This window comes from Erinaceus europaeus, chromosome 4, assembly GCF_950295315.1.
Source record: "Erinaceus europaeus chromosome 4, mEriEur2.1, whole genome shotgun sequence".
Classification (NCBI taxonomy): domain Eukaryota; kingdom Metazoa; phylum Chordata; class Mammalia; order Eulipotyphla; family Erinaceidae; genus Erinaceus; species Erinaceus europaeus.
In genome coordinates this window covers 89,767,187-89,792,090 of record NC_080165.1, presented here as the reverse complement: position 1 = coordinate 89,792,090, position 24,904 = coordinate 89,767,187, and the positions used below count along the sequence as shown (strand labels likewise).

At 41.8% G+C, this 24,904-nt stretch overlaps 1 protein-coding gene across 2 annotated transcripts in view; it reads left to right on the top strand.

Annotated features, from left to right (window-relative positions):
* The first annotated feature begins 7,507 nt into the window (after positions 1-7,507).
* Positions 7,508-24,904, top strand: part of LRRC1 (leucine rich repeat containing 1) — a 174,418-nt gene continuing 157,021 nt past the window's right edge. Inside the window, exons 1-2 of one of the 2 annotated variants that reach the window (XM_060190034.1) lie at positions 7,796-7,923; positions 8,132-8,328. In XM_060190034.1, the coding sequence (XP_060046017.1) occupies positions 8,287-8,328 (42 nt within the window). In that variant the 5' untranslated portion in view covers positions 7,796-7,923; positions 8,132-8,286. Of the gene's footprint in view, positions 7,924-8,131; positions 8,329-24,904 lie in introns of both variants that reach the window. The other variant, XM_007516499.3, reaches the window with a different exon arrangement.

Here is a 24,904-nt window from a genome sequence, read left to right as displayed (position 1 = left end):
TAGAGTAAAATTATTGCTTCCAGACACAAAGATCACAATTATATAATGTATTTTGATTGCTATAAGGTGACTAAGCAATTTTTTTTACAAGGCTGCATGTATCTCTGTCCTTCTTATGTCTTCCTCCCCTTTCTACTTCTCTGTCTCTATCCAATACATAAAGAAACAACAGAGGGGATAGGGAGATAACATAATAGTTATGCAAAGAGACTCTTGTGCCTCAAACACCCAGGCTCAGTCCTCCGTACCACATAGCAGTGCTCTGGCAAAAACAAAAAACAAAACAAAATAAAAAAAACAGAAAGCAATTAGTCATAGCTTCTTGGATTTATTTATTAATTTTTTATTGCGGACATTACTGGTTTACAGTTGACAGTAAAATACATTAGTTGGTATATGTGTAACATTTGTCATTTTTCCACAAAACACTCTATCCCCACCCCCCAAGTAGGTCCTCCTCTGCCATCATGTTCCAGGACCTGAACCCTCTCCCCCCAACCCCCACCCCAGCATCCTTTACTATGATGTAATATACAAAATCCAGCCCAAGTTCTGCTTTGTGTTGTGTCTTCTGTTCTTATTTTTCAACATGTGTCTATGAGTGGGATTAAGCAACTTTTACTTGCATTAAAAAAAAAAAAGGTTGACCCACTACAGACACATAGTGGGCACTAATGACATGATTTCAAATCCTAGATGTGATTTACAGATGTCTGATTTACATTTATACTACATTAATTTTAAATTTAATTTTATTAATGTGTAAAAAAGTTATATGTAGCATGATGAATTGCATACATATAAGTACTACCACAAACAAGATATTGAATGTTTCCATTAACTTTTCTAGTTATCTTATGCCATTTGCCATCAATCTTTCTCCTTCGATTTCTTCTCCCAACCCATGAGTACAGGTATATACTCTGTATCACTTTGTATTAATTTATGTCTTCTATGATTTTACATAAATGGAATTATATGGTATGTAGTTGTTGTCTCTGACTTCTGCTCAACATGCTATTTGTGAGATTCACTCACATTGTGTTAGCTGTTTCTTTCTTTTTATTGTTGGGTATTACATTTTTTAATTTTAGATTGGACAGTTTATTCAGCCATTGAAAAATTAACAAAATTTCTGCCAGCATTTATAAACATGCTTTTGTATGGACATGTTTTCTATTTGCTACTAATCAAGACCTAAAGATAGAATGGGACTGAATCACTAGGGTTGATATAAGCTTATGAGAAACTTTAAAATAGGGTTGGGGAGACAGCATAATGATTAAGCAAAAAGCCTTTCAAGCCTGAGGCTCTGAGGTCCCTGGTTCAATCCCTAACCTCATCATAAGCCGGAATTGAGCAGTGTTCTGGTATCTTTTTAAAAATATTTTTTATTTTATCATTTTGAATATTTTTATTTATTCCCTTTTGTTGCCCTTTTTTATTGTTGTTCTCGTCGTCATTGTTATATAGGACAGAGAGAAATGGAGAGAGGAGGGGAAGACAGAGAGGGGAAGAGAAAGATAGACACCTGCAGACCTACTTCACCTGCTTCACCACTTGTGAAGTGACACCCCTGCAGGTGGGGAGCCGGGGGCTGGAACCGAGATCTTCACGCAGGTCCTTGTGCTTTGCGCCACGTGAGCTAAACCCGCTGCGCTACTGCCTGACTCCCGTGTTCTGGTATCTTTTTTTCTCTCTCTCTGTATCTTTCTACTCTTTCTCATTAAAATAAACTAAATAAAATATTTTTAAAAAGAAACTTTAAAGTATTTTTAAACTGATTTTTATGAATTTACACTCCCATCAGTAGTATATGATAGATTATAATTATACCATATTTTAATATTTGGGATCATCAGTATTTTTATTTTTAGTGATATTTAAATTTTTCCATTCCAATATTACCAGATATTTTTCAGTACAAAACTAAAATTTCAGAGATACAATTTCATACCCATACATGGTTAAGTCAATACACTTTTCACCAGAGTTTTCTGCCACCTAATAACCACCATAATTCTCACAAAATCTGAGAGACAGCTTGGTTAGTTATAGTCATTAAAGTGGAGATGTAGTACTCATTTCCTTTTATAAAAAATATTTGTTTATTCATAAATGAGGGAGAAAGGGGGAGGGAGGAGAGAGAGATAGAGGTAGAGGTAGAGAGAGAGAGACGAGGATAGAGAAAGGGCTATCGGTAGCCTTCTTAAATTATCACCTGGCACATGCAATCCTGTCAACTAAACTCGGGACCTTATACTCAGTTTTTGTTTGTTTTATAGAGAGAAGCAGAGAGAGGTTGGGGTTGGGGGGAGAGACCACAGAACTAAAGTTTCCTTCAGTGTGGTGGAGACTGGGTGGGAACCTGGACCACACACACGGCAAAGCCGTGCACTATCCAAGTGCACTATTCTGTTATTCTCACACCTCATACTTGTATGTTCAGAATTCTATCACTGTGCTGCTTCCAAAGTCATAGTAGTGACTCAATTTAAAGTTTGCATACTCAGGTTTCTAAGAGGTGGCTTACTCAGTAATGTACACATTTTACTTTGCGAAGACCCAGGCTGGAGCCCCTGATCAGCACATGGGAGTACATATAGGGGAAGCTTCATGAATGGTAGAGTGGTGCTGTGGTGTCTCTCCTATCTCTCTTTCCCTGCCTCTCACTCTCTACCGGAGGGGGAAAAAGGTGCACGCTCAAAATTTACTATGCATGTGCACTTACTAATCTGTTGATGGGTAAATCTTAGCAGCTTAACATATCAATTTATTACTTCACACAATTTCTGAGGGCTTAGAATCCAGATGGCCTATCATGAGGTTGCAATTTCCCTATTAAATAGTGCTGTAACACCCATGTTCAGTGGGGAAGCAATTACAGAAGCCAGACCTTCCACCTTCTGCATTCCATAATGACCCTGTGTCCATACTCCCAGAGTGATAAAGAATAGGAAAGCTATCAGGGGAGGGGATGGAATATGGAGTCCTGGTGGTGGGAATTGTGTGGAGTTGTACCCCTCTTATCCTATGGTTTTTATCAGTGTTTCCTTTTTTTAAATAAAAATAAAAAAATAAAATAAATGGTGCTGCAGTATTTGAAGGCTTGACTGGAACTGATAGATTGCCTTTTAGGATGACACACTCATTTTTGTTATTGGCAAGAGGTCTTGGTTCATCTAGAGTTATTGTCAGGAATCATCCATTTTTTTTTTTTTTTGTCATGTGGACCTCTTCTTTGGGCTGCTTATTATGACATCTAGTTTACTAAAAGTGAATAAACTGAGAGAAATAAAGATAATAGATTATGTAGACTATCAGGAGACTGAGATGATTGGGAGCAATCCTGAAGAATGACTGACACAGTGTATTTTAATTAGATAGTTAATTATTTGACCAGAGCTCTGGTTTATGGTGGTGCTAGGGATTGAGTCTGGGTGTGTGGCGCCTAAGGCATAAAAGTCATAACCATTAAGCTATCTCCTCAGACTCATAGTGCATTTTAGCTGACTGTAGGTGCCTGACATTCTTGTAAGTATGTTATGTATATCATCTCTTTAATCCTGATAACAACTCATAGGACATAGTCCTCATGATAAAACAGATTACCTCTCTAATTCTGCAGGACAATTAGGTGGCAGAGCCAGTTTGAAAGCCAGATCTCTCTAGCTCCAAAGGCAATGAAAAATGATTCAAAGTGAAAGTGAATAAATTATACTGCTTGGAGATTATGCTTAGTGGAATAAGAGATGAAAGTCAAACTACCAACTGGTCTCACTCATATGTAGAATCTAGAGAACTGATACACTTGAACTTGCCAAAGTCAGAAAACAGTAACAAACAGAGGAAGAAAGCAACTTGTTTCTAATACTTATAAGAACTATGGCAATTATCTTTGGGAGATGAGGTGGGGACGCAAAACTTTGGTGGTAGATGTGGTGTGAAACTACACATTATAATCTTGTAAACCACTATTAATCACAAGTAAAATACGGAAAAAGAAGTTGAACAGTTTGGGTGGTGATGCAGTAGATAAAGTGAGCACTGAGTTCTCCAGCATGAGGTTCTAGGTTCAATCCCTGGCATCACATATACCAGAGTGGGATTCTAGTTCTCTCTCACCTTCTCCTGTGATATATATACATACATATATATATATATATATATATATATATATATATATATCTTAAAAAAGAAACAAAAAAGTTGATTTATTTTTTAATATTTATTTATTTATTTATTTTTAATGAGAGTGATACAGAAAGAAAGATACCACAGAAAAATAGACCAGAGAAATCCTTAGTTCTGGTTTATGGTGGTGCTGGGGATTGAGCATGGAACCTTGGAATCTCATCCATGAATTTGTTTTTGCATAACCATTATGTTGTCTGTCCAGTCCAGAAATAAAGTAGAACTTATGTCTACAAAAACACCCTAAAACACTTTAGGAAGATAAAGTGTAGGTTCCCTATTTCCCAGCTGACAAGGAGCTGTTTTTAGTTTTTATTTTCTTATAATATTTCAGACTCTTATCAGAACCTTGGAAAGAAGCAAAATCAAGCATTGTTCCATGGACTTTCCATGAAATCAACTCAATATGTTGGCCGATCCTCTAGTGTGCTGATGGCTTAAAGTGTTAGCTGAGATCACTACAAACAAAGTGTGTGGGGGTGGGGGGGAGTAAGGCAGTGGGACACCTAGTACAAGGGTCTGGGTGCAAGCTCCCAGCTCCCCACCTGCAGGGGGTATACTTCACAAGCAGCGAAGCAGGCCTGCAGGTGTCTCTTCCTTTCTCTTTCAATTTCTCCTCTATCAATTTATTTGTCCTATCTAGTAAAATGGAAACAAATAAACAAACAAAACCAAAAACAAAGGCTTCTAGGAACAGTGGATTCATAGTACTGGCATCAAGCCCCAGCAATAACCCTGGAGGAGAAAAAAAAAGTGAGTAAAATATCCTTGGAATTAAAGTGATACAAAAATAATCACAAGGCAGGGAAGTGTAAGCACTATGCGAAGGCAACTGGGAATTATTATGGAAGTTTGAATTTTTTAGACTAGCTATGCTATTTTATTTTATTTTATTTCAGCCACCAAGGTATCACTGGGGGTTGCTGCTGGCACTATAAATCCATTGCTCCTGGAGGCTATTTTTTCTATTTTATAGGCTAGGGCAGAGAGAAACTGAGTGGGGGAGAGAGAGATAGAGAGGGAGAGAGACACCTCCAGACCTGCTTCACCACTTGTGAAGCGTCCCCCTTTGCATGTGGGGAGTGAGGGAATTGTACCTGGATCCTTGCACTTAGCACTAGGTGAGCTTAACCAGGTACACCACCACCTGATCCCTTAGACTAGCTATGCCTTAAAAACATGTTATAATTAGGGAGTCAGTCAGTAGCGCCCCAGCAAAGCGCAAGGACTGGCGTAAGGATCTCGGTTAAAGTCCCTGGCTCCCCACCTGCAGGGGAGTCACTTCACAGGTGGTGATGCAAGTCTGCAAGTGTCTGTCTTTCTCTCCCCCCTCTCTGTCTTCCCTTCTCTCCATTTCTCTCTGCCATATCTAACAACGACAACCATAACTACAACAACAATAAAAAGGGCAACAAAAGGGAAAATAAATAAAATTTTTTAAAAAAAGAATGTGGAAATAAAATCTAGACAAACAAAAGAGAACGGAGAAGTTAGGACAGTGGAATTTAGGAACTGACTGGAATGAGAGTGATAAGGCGAATAGAAAGAGACAAAGTAGCGGTACTTGAATTCATCTTCAATCACTGGGAAGAAATAAGTTCTCCAGTATATTTGAAATGACCAGAAGCCCCCCCTTTTTAAAAAAATATATTTATTTATTTATTGGATAGAGACAACCAGAAATCAAGAGGGAAGGGGTGACAGGGAAAAAAACAGAGAGACACCTGCAACACTGCTTCACCACTCTCAAAGTTTTCTCCTGCAGGTGGGGACTGTGGGCTTGAACCAAAGCCCTTGGGCATTGTCGCATGTGCTCTCAACCAGGTGCACCACCACCTGGTCACAGAAAGTCCCCCTTCTAATTTAGCATGGGAAAACTATCCTGTGCACAGCTGGAACTGAAGGGCAGCACATGCCAGGAAAAACGAGTTAAAGACCAACATTTACCATGGCTCCAGATTTTAACTTTGGTAGCTGTAAGGTGTGGGGGTGTGTAGGTGGAGGCGTAGAACCCAGGTGTTATGGTAAAAGGCCCCAGGTGGAATCTAGTATTTTGCATACATTTTAAGAGGATGGTAGGTGTGTTTGTACTTAGATCCCTGTCCCAAAGTAGTCCTGGAAAAACGATCCATCCATGTGATTGGCTTTGACACGATAGGCAACCATTTAAGATGAAGGAGCCAATTAATTTGCGAAACCAGTTCAGCTAAGTGGAGATAGGGAGTGTGATAACAAAAAGTAACCAGTAAGGAGCAGGCAGTCAAGTTGTGACTTTTCCTAGAAGTTAGAAGGAGAGTGGGCGGAGTCAAGGTGATTTATCATCCAATGGTAAGCTTCTAGTATCTGTTTTAGCTATTATTTCTTGGGCATTGTGCCCTGTGCAAAAGACTGGATTTTGTTTCCGTAACTCAAGAGCTGGATGAAGGATGCTAACCTGGCAGTCACCTGCGAGACTTGCCCCACCTCCCCCCGCCCTGACCCCACTATCCCAGACTTGACGCCGCAGGCCAACATCTGGCAAGGCTAGAAGAAGTTCAGAAACTCACCTTTGTGAGTTTTTTCGGGGGGGGGGGGTGAGTCTACATCGAGAAGAATCTCGCAGATTCTCCGACTCCTCTGTTTTGAGCGGGGATAAGGAGGGATATTGATTTCCATGCTTACAAGCAACAGTTTCGGAGGACGTGCTCTAGGTTACACAGCCTGCAGGCGGTGCCCACGGACTAGAAAGTACGAGACAAAGTACTTGGGCCTCGCAGAGCTGGGAGCGGCCTCCTCGCACTTCTAGGACTGCTGTGAGCAAAGAGCACACGCTGGAACAACAACAAAATGCAACATCCAAGGTGGTAGGGGCACCTCCAAATCACCTAGAATCCCAAAGCTGCAGGCTCCAGATATTAGTGCAAGGTATGCTTCGGGGGCGGTGCTGCCTGACCCCGGAAGAGAAAGTTGTTTGGGGAAGGGGAGCCAGAAACAGAGAGCGACTTGAGTAACAGTCAACATCCAAGTTTCTCTACTCTTCAGGGCACCTTTCCTCTATCTCATCTTTGTCCCCCAGGACCCTGCAGAGTTGGCTTCTCCCGAGTGAGCACCGAGCGCTCCCTCAACCCGGGCCACCGAGGGGCACCGAGAGAGCCGCCCGCCGGCCCGCAGGTTTCTCTGTTGTCTCGCGACCCAGGTCGCCAGGAAAACCCGGAGCCGAGCATCCCGGGCGCCGGGCACCGCCCTCGGCGCGCGCCCACTCCCGCGCATGCTCAGTGGCGGGGCGGCCGAGAGTAGGAAGCTCCTCGTCGTAGTAGCCCCGGCGGCGGTGGCGGCGGCAGTGGCGGCGGCGGCGCGCCTGGAGGTGGGAGGGGACGCACCGGCGGGCGCGCGGGCGGGGGCGCTGGGAGGCGGCGGGGGCTCCCGCCGGAGATTCCTGGGATTGTCTCGGGGCGCGAAAGCGGCCGCGCGCTGCGAGCGAGCACGGGAGCCAACGAGCGCAGAGCCGGCGGCGGGCGAAGCGGTGCTGCCGGGCGCAGCGGGCTCGGAGCCGGGGTCTCCGCGGCTCGGGACCGGTTGGTGGGGGCGGCGATGTTCCACTGTATGCCCCTGTGGCGGTGCAACCGTCATGTGGAGACCATCGACAGGCGCCACTGCTCGCTCGTCTACGTCCCGGAGGAGATCTACCGCTACGCCCGCAGCCTGGAGGAGCTGCTGCTGGACGCCAACCAGCTCCGCGAGTTGCCGGAGGTGAGTGCCCACCTTCACCTGTGCGCTGGCCCTCGCCCCGATCGCTCCCTGCCCCTCTTTTGTTTTTTCTTTTTCTTTCTCTGCCTGTCCTCTTCTCCCCTTACCTTCTTCAATCTCCAAACTCTCCAGCAGAAACCTTAGGAACCACCTCAGCTTGCATTCACCTGCTTCTTTCTCTTCTCGCACCCTCCCCCCCCCCTCCCTGCAGCAGCAGTTTGTTCTTGGTTTAAGACCAAAACCAACTTGACGTTTTCGAACAAGTCTTTAGAGCTTGCACGTTTGGGGGAGAGAAGAAAAAGAAAAAAAAAAAAAGAAAGAAAGAGAAAAACAAAAACACGTTCTGGCCTGATAAGTCCTTTTGAGATGCACATCAAGCTCCTAACATCTGGCACTTGTGACCTGCAGGTGAGCAGCCAGGCGACTCACCAGTCCTTTCCAGTGCCCAGCTGGAAAGGACAGAAGTCTGCATCCTGTTTCGGGGGCCCTTCTGGGTCAGGGCGCTTCTTTCTCCCCTGTGGCCAGGGCAAGTGCCGGAGGAGGAGGTGTGCAGCACACCAGTGAGCCACAGTATCTCGGCATCTGCAGAGAGGAATGTGTTCTTGGCCTTATCGCGGGTGGGCAGAGCCCACGAGAGCTGTAACTTGGCTGGCCAGCCTTGTTTAGGAGCTGTCGCGAGGTGGGGTGTGGGGGGAGGAGGAAAGATAAAGCCTGAGGAGCTGTGGACAGGGGCCCAGGTACCCGCCTGGTCTGGGGGCCTGCCTGCTTGGACCTGTTGCTTGGATGTCAACATAGTTTGTGTCCGGCTGTCCAGCCATATCATTCATTGCTGACTTCGGTCTTTGCAATGATGCATTTACCTCTTCAGAGTTGTTTGCGTCAATTAATCAGTCTTCTGTAGTGGAAATTGTCTAGTGACACATGCTGATTGCGCTCTAGCGAAGGATCAGGAACTGCCAACTTTCAACCTTTGAGCTCACTTGGGAATTTGGTTGAGGAACCTTTAAGGAGGAAGGTAACCCTGATCTATAGATGTGCAGGAAGTCATTGTGCACAATGCAAAGGTGTGCAAAGGTGTAGGGAGACTACTGGAAGTAGGGGAGAGGACCTGAGACCCGAGTTTTGGAACTCAGACGTCTTGCTTGTCCATAACACAAAACCAAGGCATATTCTTAAGAACTTTGTCAAATGTTCTCTTAGAGTGACTTGCTGCTTTTCACCAATGCTGGTGAGAGTGCTCTAAAAACAAAATAAAACAACACAAAACAAAACATACACACAACAACAACAAAACAGAAGTGGGTATTTTTTTTTCCTTTGCATTTTAAATGCTGTTCTTCTTGGATTAACTTTCTTTGGTTCTTGTGGAATTGATTGGATGGTTTGCTCTGTGTAGTCCCTGAGATTATCCTCACTAGGATCTTTGCAAAGCCCCCCAGGCTTTATTTAGTTTAGGAGCTGACAGCCATCCAGTTCCCTCCTGTATTTATTATTTTTCAGACATATCCAAGCACATGATCTCGTCTGGCCTTTATCTTCCATAAGTTTTACTTAAAAGTGGTAAGCTCACTGACTGCCTTCTGTTGTATTATGTCTTAGGCATTTGCTTTTGGCAAAAATATCAAGTGTGTAATTTAATACTTTTTGAAGGGTTTCAGAATGATATTTCTGAAGATTGAGTGAAAAAGCTATTTAGCTATAAATGGTTCAGTGTTCTTTGTGCAGCTTTTTGTAGAAAAAAGCTTTTTTGTGTTCTTTTGTAGAACTGGGAGATTTCCTTGAACTGATTTGACTTCTCACTCTCTTCTACATACTTTGTGGGTTTTCTCATAATGTTGGGGGAATTTATCTTTATATGCGAAATTATGGGCTTGGGAAGTATCAGGTATTTTTTGGATCTAAATGGAAACTTACCAGAAATGCAAAGTACAGCTGATAGCATGCTGTAAATGATGTGTAAACAAGATCTTCAGGGTTAGAGATGGTCTTGCTTATGAAGGTAACTATTGCCCTTATAGCTGTTAAATTTGTTTTATAGTTTTTAAGCAATGTAAAATCTGTTTCTTCTGATTTATTGTGGTTTGGGTGTGTACAAGTCAGGCACCACGAACCATGAACCATCCCGAAAGCACAGATAGTTCATTCATAGCAAATCTTTCCTAGGTCTGTTTTAGCCCTAAGATCTTTATAACTCACCAACACTGCGTGATGCTGTCCTTGGCTCCTTCCTCAAGCTATGTTTCTTCCGTCACATGCCACATCACCAGTGTGTCACTTGTTCCAACAAACTTCCCAGGTCTTTATGGTGACTGTTCTCTCTGTAGTTTGTTGAGAAACAAGGTCAAATGGAGAGAACCCTCTATCCCTACTAGCCCACTAACAAAGATACACACTCTTCAGGTTTTAGTATAGTGAAAAGTATTTTCTTCTCTGTTCAAAGTTCTATACCCTGATTTGCTTCAGCCCTTTCATTTGAGTCTAATGAAGACTCAAAATTGAAGTTATTATTTCGTCTAGGGAAATGTAGAATTGCTGGTCTCCTTTCTGTTCATTTGCTAGGCAACTGTAAGCTTTGGACACTTAGCCGGAATCTGCCCTTTTCAGCTTCTCACACTTATTAAGCCTTTAGTTATTTATCCCTTCCTATTTTACTCACGTCATGAAAACTTGGTCTCAGTTAAACACTTCCTGCGCCTCCATTATTTTGTGTGTTGCTGGGAATATAGACATTGAAGAAAATATTTCTTTGAGCAGTTCATAGATTTGTGGTGAGGTGTAGGACATTTGATACAGATGTGGTGAGTGGGAGCTGGGAGGGGGGGCCACCGTGATTGTCAAAATTGCTCTTCAGATGTGGACATGATGGTTATTTAATCTAACCTTTCACTGAACCTGTGCTACTGAGTATGCTTACAGGGGAATAAAGATAAGCTGACACCTCCATGAGGTTAAAGTCAGTGTCTCTGTTAACACAAATCCCTAATGGATGAGGGTGGGGTTGGGAGTTGGGGGGGGGCTCAGGAGATGGGGGCTCAGGAGATTGCTGATGGGAAAGAGGTGATGAGACATTCATCCACTGGGGCCAGATTAAAAGTCTAAGCTTTCACTACAAACTAGCAGCCCATACTCTAGCTCCTACTCAGTAACCAGCTGTTTGAGGAATGTTTCTGTGGCTGATAATAAATCTTAAATCTTTTTCTCTACGTAAAAACACTTTTTCAAATGTTGACCAGAACACTGCTCAGTTTTGACTTACGATTGTGTTGGCGAACTGAACCTGTGACTTTGGAGCTTCCAGCATCAAAGTCTCTGTATAATCATTGTGCTGTCTCCCTTGTTCTTCCCCTCTACCTTTCTCTTCCCTTAAATATAGTCTCTGCTTTTACATCTGTCCTTTCCTAGTCATGTTAAAGTGTTAAAATTAGGAGTAACTTCAGAAGTATAGCTCATCTAAGTACATTAATTTTACCACCTTCTACAAGATCTTTGGTCCCTTTCTCTGGCCCCTAATTATTTCTGACACTATAAGTTTCCCTCTTTGTGCACCAACTCGTGAATGCCCTCTGGTATATTTCACTGTGATCTCTCTAGCACCGAAACAGTATCTAGTAGATAGCAAATATTTTGGCTAAATGGTCTCAAAAATCTAGTTTTAGAAAGTTGAATTTCATCATCTTACCTTCTCTGAAATGTTCAATTAGTCAGTGTTGCCTGATATTTTCATTTTTTTTCTTATGATCTGTTTTATTTTTTCCCCTAGCTCATACAGTATTTGTTTCTACCTTAATCTCCTTAATCTATGTGATATATAGTTGCTTTATTTTTTATTTATTATCTTTTTTTGTTGCTAGGGTTATTGCCATGGCTCAGTGACTTCAGGATGACCCCATTACTTCTGTTGGTCCTTTTTTTTCTCTTTCTCTCTTTTTTTTCTTTTCTTTATAGAAGGTGAGAGATGTGGGGAGAAAGAGGGAGGGAGAAAGAGATAGAAGAAGAGACACCTGTCTACGGCCATACCACCCTGAACACACCTGGTCTCATCTGATCTCGGAAGCTAAGCAGGGTTCGGGCCTGGTTAGTACTTGGATGGTATCACTCCTGAAGCTTCCTCTTTCTAGGTGGCCACGGGAGGCCTGAATCTAGGTCTTTTGCACATTGTACTCTTGAGTGCTCTACCAGGTGAGCCACCACGTGACCCCAGTGATTTACTTCTTTGTCCACAACCCCCCCCCCCCCCCCCCCCCGCCCCAAACACTAAAACACAAGCTACATGAGGGTAGGAGTGATTTTGTTTGTGGTTAAACCAAGGGTAGCATCTGGTACATAGTGGGCATGCAGATACCTGTTGCATGACTAAGTCATTGTATGTGTTGTCTTGGGTTGGCTAGCTTTTTTTTTTTTTTTTTTTTTAAACTATCTTCATTCCCTTCCTATAGTCTGACTTCTGCTAGACACCGGTCACCAGTCTGTTGAAACTAGTAGTTGACACAATGTTGTTCAGAATTTAGTAGGCTTGTGTCACTAGCTAGTCATGGTTTTCTGTTTCTTCTGTGTTGGGTATCATATACCATTTTATCTTTTTGAAATAATTTTTATGCATTGTAAATATACTCTCTGTGGATATGAATTCCAGCTCTGTTAAGATAGCCATGTTCTTTTTGAATAAGTTCCTTTTGTCTTAAGACAAACAAACAAACAAACAAAAAGCAACATGTTTCAATTTAGGTTTTACCTCCTGAACTGACTTATCTTCCTGTTTTCTGAGGGGGTGGGAAAGCCATTTTTTTGTGTCACATCCTTGTGGACTTATCATTTCCTTTCATGTATCTTGTCATTAAGTCCATTCTTTCTCCAAGAATGCCATCTTCCCCTTGTAAGCTTGGCTGCCACCTGACTGGTTTTCCCTGTACTCCCCCTGTCCATAGCTGTCTTCTGTCCAATTTTAGACCTTGTGTTGAAGGAACAGAGAGCAGAGATGCTAGAATAAAATTGTTCAAATGCTACTCCATCCCTTGAATACTTTCTTAAAGCTTTGGTTTCCTCTTGTGTTAATGTGGAACCTTTTTGTGGGGGGATTAAGGAGATAAGTTATGGAAAATACTTGTGGATAAGTCTAAGATGTTCAAGATCTTCCTGGATACTATGGTGGAACACTTTATTTATTTATTTATCCCTTTTGTTGCCCATCTTTGTTGTTATTATTATTGTTGTTATTGCTGTCATTGTTGTTGGATAGGACAGAGAGAAATCGAGAGAGGAGGGGAAGACAGAGGGGGAGTGAAAGACACTTGAAGACCTGCTTCACCTTCTGTGAAGCGAACCCCCTGCAGGTGGGGAGCTGGAGGCTTGAACTGGGTTCATTGCACTAGTCCTTGAGCTTTGCGCCATGTGTGCGCTTAACCTACTGTGCCACCACCCAGCTCCCAGAAGAACACTTATATTAGAAAACAGTGTTTCTTGAACTGGAGTTTGAAGACATTTTCTTAGTAATCTGTAAGTTGATTTTGAAACTACAATTAAAATTCAGTGTCCTTTTCAATGAGAACTTAGATTCGTTTGAGTCTGGATGACCTGACAAATGAGTTACGAGTACCACATAGGTTTTAGTGTCTGTGTTTGATTTCACATGTCTTTGATTGTTTCTCTATAGGGGAAAGGACTTACAGCAGAATCACGTCACATCATATTACATCCATCAGATGTTCCATGAACAGTTTGTTTGAGTTTGTTTATTTTTATCATTAGCAAGAAAGAGTTTTATTTAGACACTATCTTGATTGACTGTAATTTAACAATGATTTAAAGACCTTGGGCCTAGGCAGTGGCTCACCTGGTTGATTGATTGCACATTATAGTGCATGCGCAAGGACCCGGGTTCAAGCCCTCAGTCCCTACCTGCAGGAGGAAAGCTTCATGAGTGATGAAGCAGGTCTGCAGGTATCTCTCTGTCTCTTTCCTTCTCTATCTCCCCCTTACCTCTCGATTTTGTACTGTCTCTGCCCAATAAATAAATAAAGGTAATAATTAAAATATATATAAAAAAAGAAACCTGGTCTCTTTGAACATTTGACTCCAGCACCATGTGTATATATACCAACCCAAGTGCCCACCTCAGAGAAAAGGACCGGGCCATGTGATCATTTTCAGGAGGGAGCTTTTGCAGAAGACAAAAGCTTTTGCAGCTTTGAACAGTCTTACATACTATGGGAGTTGAAGAAGACCTCAGAGATGATGATACACTAAACTGAAAGGAGGAAAATGTGTGTCATTGTTACCTGAACCAGTCCATCCCACGTGGCTCAAATATGACTTTGCCCCAGTGATAGGGAGTGACTTACAGAAGGAAGATGGCTCAGCTCACCTGGTAGAATATACACATTATCATGTTGGAGGATCTGGGTTCAGGTCCCTAGTCCCTACCTGCAGGGGGAAAGCTTCAGAGTGGACACGTTCTCTGGTTGGTGTCTCTCTCTCTCTCTCTCTCCCTTCCTCTCTCTCTCTCTCTCTCTCTCTCTTGTCTTTCTCTGTCTCTCTCTTCGCCAGAGCACTGCTTAGTTCTAGTTTATGCTTCTGTGGGGGAATTGAACCTCAGGCATGTGAGTCTCTTTGCATAACCTTTATGCTATCTACCTCCATGCACTATCTCTCCTTCTCTCTCTCTTTCTATCAAAAGTAAAAATAGAAGAGTCTTGTTCATTTTGCTAAGGATGTGAGCTTTACCTTGTTGTCAGAGAAGACTCAAAAAGTATGTAAGCAGATGTATAGTACATTTAAACTTTTAGTTTAGAAAGGTAATTCTGTGACAGGGTAGAGGATGGAGTCAGGGTAGAGGATGAAAACCCGTCGTGGGGTTCTAACCAGAGGAAACTTGTTGCAACTTTGGGGGATGAAGGGATATGATGTCATCAGAGTTGTTAATACTGAGCACTTCTTGCCTTCCAGGTCTTTCTATTATGCCACCTTCCATGTTGCGTTGACTATCCCAGGCACTTCGTAAATGTTTGTGGTATGCCAAGTATAAAACATTTACCAATTTTTGTGGACATATTTTCCTCAGTTGTAGGCTGTGTCTGTGTTCAACCTATAAATAGTTCACTAAGACATGGAAAGCTTGCTGTGTAGCCATTGGCTTGAGGGAAAGATATGTTGTGGATGAGGGAAGAGTTTATTTTTGGGTTTCAGATAATTGTGGTTATAAGATTTATAAAAATGTGCTTTCAAAAACATTGGTATCCTTGTGAGCTCTACTTTTGAGCTCTATATATATGGTGCCTGGGTCTTGTGTTGTATGTTAGATTCCACTGCTGTCAGGCAATTTATTTCATTCTTTGTATTCAGATAGAGAAAGAGACATAGAGATATCACAGCATTTCCTTACCGTTTGTGGAGCTTCCCTCAGTGCTGCCCATGGTGCTCCCATTTAGTACTGAGCCTTGTGCTTGGTGAAGTGTGCACTACAGGGTAAGCTATCTCCTGACCCCTTTTGAGATGTATTTTAGTTTTAACATCCTCTGCTGATTCATTTTAAAAATTGTTTTGTTTGTTTACTATTGGATAAAGACAAAGAGATGCTGAGAGAAGGGGGAGATAGAGAGGAAGAGAGACAGAGAGACACCTGCATCCCTGCTTCACCACTTGTGAAGCTTTCCCCCTGCAGGTGGGGACCAGGGGCTTGAACCTGGGTCCTTGTACACTGTAATGTGTGCACTTAACCAGGTGCGCCACTGCCCAATCCCGATTCATTTTTTTTTTTTTTAATGGGAGTGGGGAGTTTAATGAAACAGCAGCATAGTTGTTGAGATGTGGGTACATTGTGGTATGTGTCTGCAAAAACACTTTCACCCCCAACTTAGGTCCTTTTCTACCATCATATATTAGGACCCTAACCTCCCTTGCTTTCCTGCTCCCTTCTTCTCCTTCCTCAGAGTTGGAGCAATATACCAAATACAGTCCTAGTTTTACTTTGTATTTTTCCCTTCTGTCCTTGTTTCTTAATTTCTACCTATGAATAAGATCATCTGGTAACTGAAAGGGTAGTACTTACAGAATGTTGGTCATTCTCTGGTAACTTGGAAGTAAGTTTATTGCTGTTATGTCTTATTAAAATAGTTTGAGGCTTTGAGAATAAGTACCACAGTTTACCTACTAAAACATTTCTAGAATTGACAAGAATGAGTTATGCTTTTAGTTTGGTAAAATAGCAACATGAGCCTGCTTCCATAGTACCTCCATCCCTTCTCTTAGGGGCTTCCAGTAAGAAGGGGCACCTGACTCTTCCTCTTGGTGGGGTTCTCCTGTCTGCTGGAATTTGCGGCTTCTGTACAGGGATAACTAAGATACTTTGGATTTCCTGAAAAAGTGCCCTTACTTGAAGTTCAGGGTGGTGGTGGGGATAGAGCATAGTTGTTATTTACACAGGAGGATCAGAAATAGCAGTGCAAACATTTCTTAGCAATGAAGACAAAAATCTTAAACATGGTGTTGCTGGGCTCTGAAACAGGCGTAGAATGTTCTTTTGGGTGGATGATTCTATGTGTGCTGTAGGCTTCTCTCTCAGTTCACAAAAGTCTAAGAGCAAGTTTGCCTATTTTAGACTTCTACCCAGCACATTGAATTAGAAATGTTTGTCCTCTGCTTCATAAGATAGCTATGAAGGATGATGAGATCATGAGCTAGATCTTAGTAAATGCATAGAAGAAACTTCTGGATATCCATTTATTTTCCCTTGGGTGTTATTTAGTGGGTAGGCATGGTAATTTACTATTGTATGTAGTATTTTAGAGGATTCAGTGGTGTGTGTATAGTGTAAAATACTTTGAACTTCTGCAAATAAGTTGGAATATTATTTTTTTCTCCTCTTAAAAACTTGTGTTATCTAGACTGTAATTTGTAGACCCCCAGAGAGTTGGATTCAGATGGAAGACATTTGGTATTTGTGTCCAAGAACTGCAAGGTTTGCGGTGGATGGAAAGAGGTGTTAGACCTAATTCTAGCACGATCCAGACAAGTTTCTGGGTAGTGTGCCCAGGTGGAGAGGGGTATGTTGCCCTAACCCCTCCAGTCACCTTTCTTTCTACAGTCCACACCCACTGTTTTTGAGAATATCATCAGAAGAGGAGTGTTAGCTGACTTGTGGTGGAAATTGGGAATCTAGTCAGATGAGCAGCTGTGAAGAAAAAAAAAAGTGACTTTTTAAAAAAAATTTAATTTTATTAGTGATTGGATAATGGTCGACAAAACTGTAGGATAAGAGGGGTACAATTCCATACAATTCCCACCAGAGTTCCATATCCCATCCTCTCCATGGGAAGTTTCCCTATTTTTTTAACCCTCTGGGAGTATGAATCAAACATCTTTATGGGGTGCAGAAGGTGGAAGGTCTGGCTTCTGGGATTGCTTTTTCACTGGGTATAGGTGTTGACAGGTTGATACATACCCCTAGCCTGTTTCTATCTTTCCCTAGTGGGGTAGGGCTCTGGGGAGGTGAGGTTCCAGGACACATTGGTGAGGTTGTCTACTCAGGGAAGTCAGGTTGGTGTCATGGTAGCATCTGCAACTAGGTGGCTGAAAAGCATTAAGATACAAAGCAGAACAATTGTTTAATAATCAGGAACCTAAAAAGTGACTTCTCTTCTGACCATCTCAGAATATGTATTGTTCTCTGACTGTTTGAGTGCATTGGGAAGCTACATAGTCATCTGAGGCTTATGCTGTTCTGTTAGTGCATAAACCTGATTTGGGGCCATATTGTGGCCTTTTTATAAAAAAAAAAAAATTCCACTGCAGGAATAGTAATATAGGTGTTGGATGTTTAAAAAAAATAGAGAAGTGAAATTTCCTTTGAACTTTAAAATAATACTAGTTGTTAACAATTCAGAATATATATTCATACTTTTTTTTTCATTTTACTCATCACCATATGTCATTGTTGAAATGAAAAGAGTTCTTGCCATATAAATGGACATACTTCCTACTGTGGAAAAACTGTTGTATCTAGATGGATCTTAGTATTGATGCTGGTGATGATCCATTACACTGGATATACCATATTGCTTCTTTAATAATTTTCATATTGTGGAAATTTAAATATTGATAGTTTCTCATTTAGATGTATTACTAGGTTATGCTGGATTACATATCATATATATGCAGATCATCCTTTATGATAAATTTCAAGAATCATAATTTTGGGGTGAAAGGGTTTATATACATGTAATAAAGTTGAATAGATATTGCTAGATTAAGATTTAATATTTTTTAAATTTATTTAAAAAAGGGGACACTGACAAAACCATAGGATAAGAGGGGTACAACTCCACACAATTCCCACCACTAGAACTCTGTATCCCATCCCCTTCCCTGATAGCTTTCTATTCTTTATCACTCTGGGAGTATGGACCCAAAGTCATTGTGGGATGCAGAAGGTGGAAGGTCTGGCTTCTGTAATTGCTTCCCTGCTGAACATGGGCATTGGCAGGTCGATCCATACTCCCAGCCTTCCTCTCTCTTTCCCTAGTGGGGAAGGGCTCTGGGGAAGCAGAGCTCCAGGACACATTGGTGGGTTTGTCTGTCCAGGGAAGTCTGGTCGGCATCATGCTAGCATCTGGAACCTGGTGGCTGAAAAGAGAGTTAACAAACAAAGCCAAACAAATTGTTGACCAATCATGAACCTAAAGGCTGGAATAGTGCAGATGAAGTGTTGGGGTGGGGGTGGTCCTCCATTTTGTAGATAGCATATTTTAGTTATATTTCAAAGGGCCTGTAGCTATACTAGTTTTTTTTTTTTTTTTTCTTTAAGCCTGAAATCTGATATGTAGGTGGATCCTAGTTATTGTCTGGGGAGGTGATGTCATGGCTGGAAAAGGAACAGAAAGCTGGATCAGGGAAGAGAGTAGCTCCTTAACATGGGGAAGGGATGTAAATATTGTTGACTGTAAACCCCACTGATTTGATGGGGCCCATATTCAGCTTAGGACCCTTGTGACCTGCATCCCTATAGATCTGAGCTCACATTCTGTGGTCATGAGTAGGAACATTCCAAGCTGCCCCAATATCAACCCATCTTCCTCAGGTATAGCATAGAGTATGTTGTCCATCCTCCCTTCAGAGGATGTAACATTCTCTGCCGTTGTTGATCCAAATTGAGGGCAAGGTCCTATGTGGGGTCCACAAAGGGGTCTATTTTGTTGTTCCTGATAGAGATGACCTGTAACAATGGAGAGAGGGATTTATTTGAGGTCTAGGCCCATCATGTCTGTTTGGGAATCTCAGGACTCCCCGACTAGGGCCCCAGCTGATGGGGTGGCCTGACAGTGACTAAAGAGTTATCATTAAAGTATGCCAGTCTCTTGCCCTTATTCAGCTTTGCAGTCCTTGATTTGCTAAGGTTAGCTTTGGAATGAGTTGAGAGAACTGTAGTAGGAAGTAGGTGAGGAGAGTATTTAAATCTAATTAGATACTATTTCATTAGGAACTTTATACTGACTCACTGCAGACTGTTGTGTACTTTTGCTTTCAGGTATATATTTTGCCCTAGTTTATGGATACATGTGAACATATGCTCTATCTCATGGGACCTGGTCTATATCTAGGTTTTGGGACTTTATTAGGAAGTAAACCACCTGGAATGGAATTAGAGAATCCTATGAAAGGAAAGGTCTCACCGGAGTAATGAAGCTGAAGGGTTGTCATTCCGTACCTGAAGTCTCTGGACACAGTCTGAAGTGAAGCATTCTGAGGTGGAACTCTTTGCATTGATTAGGTTGGGATTGGCGGATGCAATATTATTTGATATGAATTGAGAGAAGCATGCGGGAAAGTACGCTCCACCCTAAGGTTCCAGGACTGGGGAAAATATAGGCTCTATAGTGGAAATGTGAGGTTCCTGCTGTCTTATGGTTCAAGAAGACAATGGATAGTTATTGTTATCATCACATTATTTGGTAATTGGGTTAACTTTGAAAAATCCCTTTGCTAGGATTTGCTGTATAATACCCAACATCACCATAATTTATGTCCTTTGACACTATTTGTATATAGCTATGCCGCCGGTTGCTTCTGTTCTCTCTGGTCTAGGCTTTTGAGAGAGTCAACATATCAAAGACTCAGCCTATGTATTAAAACGACTCTGTCTGTGCTTTAAAAAGTTTGAGACATACAATAAATTTTTCCCCTTGCATATTAATTAGTGATTTATATGACTACAGATTAATAGGAGTGTAAATAAACACTATTCTCACTACCAAAAGACTGTTTCCCATCCCACCCACCCTCCTCCCACCCCCATACCCCCTGTCCCCCACCTCCCTAGAAAGCTGAATATCCACCCTCACCCTTACCCCAGGGTTTTTACTTTGGTGCCCTACTCCAGATTTAGTCAAATCCTGCTTTGAGTTTCCCTTTCTGTTCTTCTTTCTCAACTTCTGTTGATGAGTGGAATCATCCCATACTCATCTTTATCTTTCTGACTTAGCTCACTTAACATAATTCCTTCTAGCTCTGTCCTAATGGGTCAGAGAAGGTGGGTTCATTATTCTTAATAGCTGCATAGTATTCCATTTTGTATATATACCACAGCTTTCTTAGCCACTCATCTGTTGTTGGGCACCTGGGTTGCTTCCAGGTTTTAGCTATTACAAATTGTGCTGCTGTGAACATAGGTGTACAAATATCTTTTTGGCTGGGTGTTATGGAGTCCTTGGGGTATATCCCCAAGAGAGGAATTACTGGGTCATATGGAAGTTCCATGTCTAGCCTTGTGAGAGTTCTCCAGACTGCTCTCCTCAGAGGCTGGACCAATTTACATCCCCACCAGCAGTGCAGAAGGTTTCCTCTGTCCCCACAGCCTCACCAGCATTTGTTGCTGCTGTCCTTTTTGATGTATGCCATTCTCACAGGGGTGAGGTGGTATCTCAATGTTGTCTTTATTTGCATTTCTCTGACAATCAACGACCTGGAGCAATTTTTCATGTGTTTGTTAGCCTTTTGGATCTCTTCTGTAGTGAATGTTCTGTTCATATCCTCTGCCCATTTTTGGATGGGGTCATTTTCTTTTTCTGTTGCTAAGTTTGCTGAGCTCTTTGTATATTTTGGTGATTAGTCTCTTGTCTGATGTATGCCATGTGAAGATCTTCTCCCATTCTGTGAGGGGTCTCTTTGTTTGTGTGATAGTTTCTTTGGCTGTACAGAAGCGTTTCAATTTGATGTAGTCCCACTGGTTTGTTTCTGCTTTAGTCTTCCTTGCCATTGGGTTTGTTTCATCAAAGATGTCCTTGAGGTTTAGGTGGTAAAGTGTTCCACCAATGTTTTCCTCTACGTATTTGATAGTTTCTGGTCTAACATCCAGGTCCTTTATCCATTTGGAGTTGATTTTTGTTTCTGGTGAGATAAAATGGTTCAGTTTCATTCTTCTGTATGTTTTGACCCAGTTTTTCCAGCACCATTTATTGAAGAGAGCCTCCTTCCTACATTTAATAATTTGGGCCCCCTTATCAAAGATTAGATGTCCATAGGTGTGGGGGTTTAGTTCTGGACTTTCAGTTCTGTTACACTGGTCTGTGTGGCTATTTTTGTTCCAGTACCAGGCTGTTTTGATGATGATGGCCTTATAATATAGTTTGAGATCTGGGAGTGTGATGCCTCCATTTCTGTTTCTTTTCCTCAAGATTGTTTTGGCAATTCTGTGGATTAAGATTTTTTGCTTTTGCCTACAAGGTTATCAGTAGGGCTAGGTGCCTGCACTTTAAATCCACTGTTCCTGTTGGCTATCTTTTTTCCATTGTTGTTGCTGCTGTTGGTTAGGACAGAGAGAAATTGAGATAGGAGGGGAGGACAGCATGAGAGGGAAAGATAAACACCTGTAGATCTGCTTTACCATTTGTTAAGTGACCCTCCCCCGCAGGTGGGGAGCTGGGGGCTCGAACCAGGATCCTTGCGTGGATCTTTGCGCTTCACACTATGTGCATTTAACCCAGTGTGCTACCACCCAGCCCTCAGATTAAAATATTTTTATAGGTTGGATGAGCACCTGGAGGTGGCAAAACTTATTGATTTGATACCTAAGAAACAAAAGTATAAAGAGGTAAAAGGATGTGGCAGATGGAAATTAAAGTGTGAGTTGTATATAGCCAACTCCTGTGGTTTTTCTGGAACTGGAAAAAATATACCTGCAGTCAAGGTTCCTTTACCCTGGACTTTGACTCTCCTTAACAGATCTAATCTAGCCCTCCAGCAAGTTTTTGTCAGTTCATCAGATGTTTGTTTCTTTTGGAAGACTGATATGTAATTCTTGTCTCAGGTAGATTACAGTACATATATTCATATCATATATATGGGACAGATAAATTGAGAGGGAAGGGAAGAGAAAAGGAGAGAGAGAGAAATAACTACAGCACTGCTTCACCACTCATGAAGTTTTCCCCTTGCAGATGGGTGTTGGGGGATTGAACCCAGGTCCTTGCACATTTGTAATATGTAGACTCTACTAGGTGCACTACTAATCTAGGCCTCTAGATTAAATTCTTTTGTTTATAAGAAAAGTTTAGTGCCATGGAATTCCTAATGTATCTCAGCGTCACTGGGGGTAAATTAGCAATTTCTGTAGGCTCTTGGAGGAGGCTTCCTGGGGTTCTCTTTTTGGAGTAGGAGGCCAGGACAGTTTGCAGGATATGGGGTGACATAATGCCTTGGCATTAATTTTGTGTGATGTCTGCCTGGATCAGCCTTTTCCAGAGGCCCAAACTCCTTCATCTTGTCTCTTTTAAATTATTTAATTAGTACTTGGTTGGAGTGTTTTCTAAAACACAGATGCATTGAGTCCTGCTACATTGGCTTCTCACACTGTTAGAATATAACTTAACAACATTTTTGTCCTCTGCCTACCCCTTCCACCTCATCTATTATTCCTGAAGAGCTTGAACCTTGCATTTCAGTAGTTACTGACATATTGTCACATACTTCCCAGTCTTCATCTTTGTTATTGTGTGTACTAACTTATTCTTTTTTCTACTTTTTATCTGGCTTATTCTCTTCACCCCTTGGGTCCCAGCTCAGGAGATAGCATGTCACCTGGAAGCCTTTCCCTCACCTCTTTGTGGTCTCCAGGGACACTTGTGTCTTCACTCTTATTACCTCTTTGTAATTCTCTCCATTCCCCATCACAAAAGTAAAGCCACACGGTTTTTCTTTGCATTCTTGCTGCCTAAGAGGGTGCTTGGCACAGACCAGTCATTTAGTAAATATTTGAACAACATTCTTAGGGAAGTTTTCATCCCTGATGAGGAGTGGATTTAAGAATAGCTTTGGGCTAGACTTGTGATAGCTTGAAGATTATTCCAAGGAGAGCAGGGCTTTTTGCAGTGGCATCATGATAATGTAAAGAACAGCATTGACCTGGGGGTCTGTTCTGTCCCGTACTAGTTTTGTAACCTTGGACAAGTCACATAGTCTCCTTAGACTTATTTGCCTTATCTGAGTAATGGAGGATGTTCAATGATGTTCAGGGTCCCTTGAGTTCTGGCCCCCTTGAATGCTGATGTACTGACTTGATACTATAGTGTTAACCTTAGGAGACTGGTGCCCCAGTTGTGCACATGCTCCATGAGTTTGCTTAGTGAGGTTTCATAGAACCACAAGTTCAGGCTTAATCATTATAGTCAAGGATTTGATAATAAGGAAAGGCTGTTCTAAATACTCTCCTGTGGTCAGTTGTTGATTCTTCAGAACCAATTGTGTAAGCAAATAAAAGTTCAGGTAGTGATAAAAACTAAATAAAAAATCATAGGGAAAATGTAAAATCATGAGAATGATATGAGAAGGCAGATGACACTTGCACTAATGTGAGCTAGGTGGCTGTATAAACTTTGCAAAGGTTTAGGATAGATAGGTTTAGCTACCTTCTGGGCAGTGAGAAGGTTTGTAACTTAGTATGACATATGACAGGTGGTGTTCAAGGAATCAAGGTGAAAATTTTGGGGGACTTAGGTATATATGGACCTCAGTGGCATAAACAGTTTTTTTCCTCCCCTTCTGTCAGCAGTTGAAGTAAAGAGGATCATGAACTCATCGGGTATCTGAAATAGACTTTGCAGAGTTCACCCTGCCCACTAGTTAAAGATTAGTCTGGGGAGTCGGGCGGTAGCTCAGTGGGTTAAGCGCAGGTGGCGCAGAGCGCAAGGACCAGCATAAGGATCCCGGTTCGAGCCCCTGTCTCCCCACCTCCAGGGGAGTAGCTTCACAGGCAGTGAAGCAGGTCTGCAGGTGTCTGTCTTTCTCTCCCCCTCTGTCTTCCCCTCCTCTCTCCATTTCTCTCTGTCCTATCCAACAACAATGACATCAATAACTACAACAATAAAACAACAAGGGCAACAAGAGGAAATAAATAAATAAAAAATGTTTTAATTAAAAAAAAAGAGATTAGTCTGTACCTGAACAGGAAGTTTTTATTAAAAGGTCCTTGAGAAGAGCTGGTGGTGACTGAACTTATTCTGGTTACTGTGAGTCAGGAGATGTATCTTGGGGGTAAAGTTAACATGACCTGTTGTTGTATTGGATGTAGGTTTTTGGTTTTGCCAATTGAGGGAATGGCTAAACCATTTACTGCGTTAGGTCTAAGGGAAATATGGTAGTATAGATGTTGGTTGGTACTTGATATGGTTGGGGGCCATATCAGAGGTCCTAAGACATAGAACTTACTTAGGAGAGGAAACCTGGGTGAGGATATTATAGTAAAGCTAACAAACTTTTTTTTTTTTCTTAGCAGTATACTTTGAAATGTTCTAAACATTTTCCATTTCATCTTCGTATAACCATAACTTTACTGGATATGAAGAGCTTTATTTTACTCTTGAGGGCATGGAGAGATGAATTAACTTGATAAGGTCACAGTTAGTAAGTTGCAGAACTGGGCATCAAACAGATACAATCCAGAGCCATGTCTCCTAACCACTGGCTTTCCTGCCTTAAGACCAGATATGGAGTAACCATG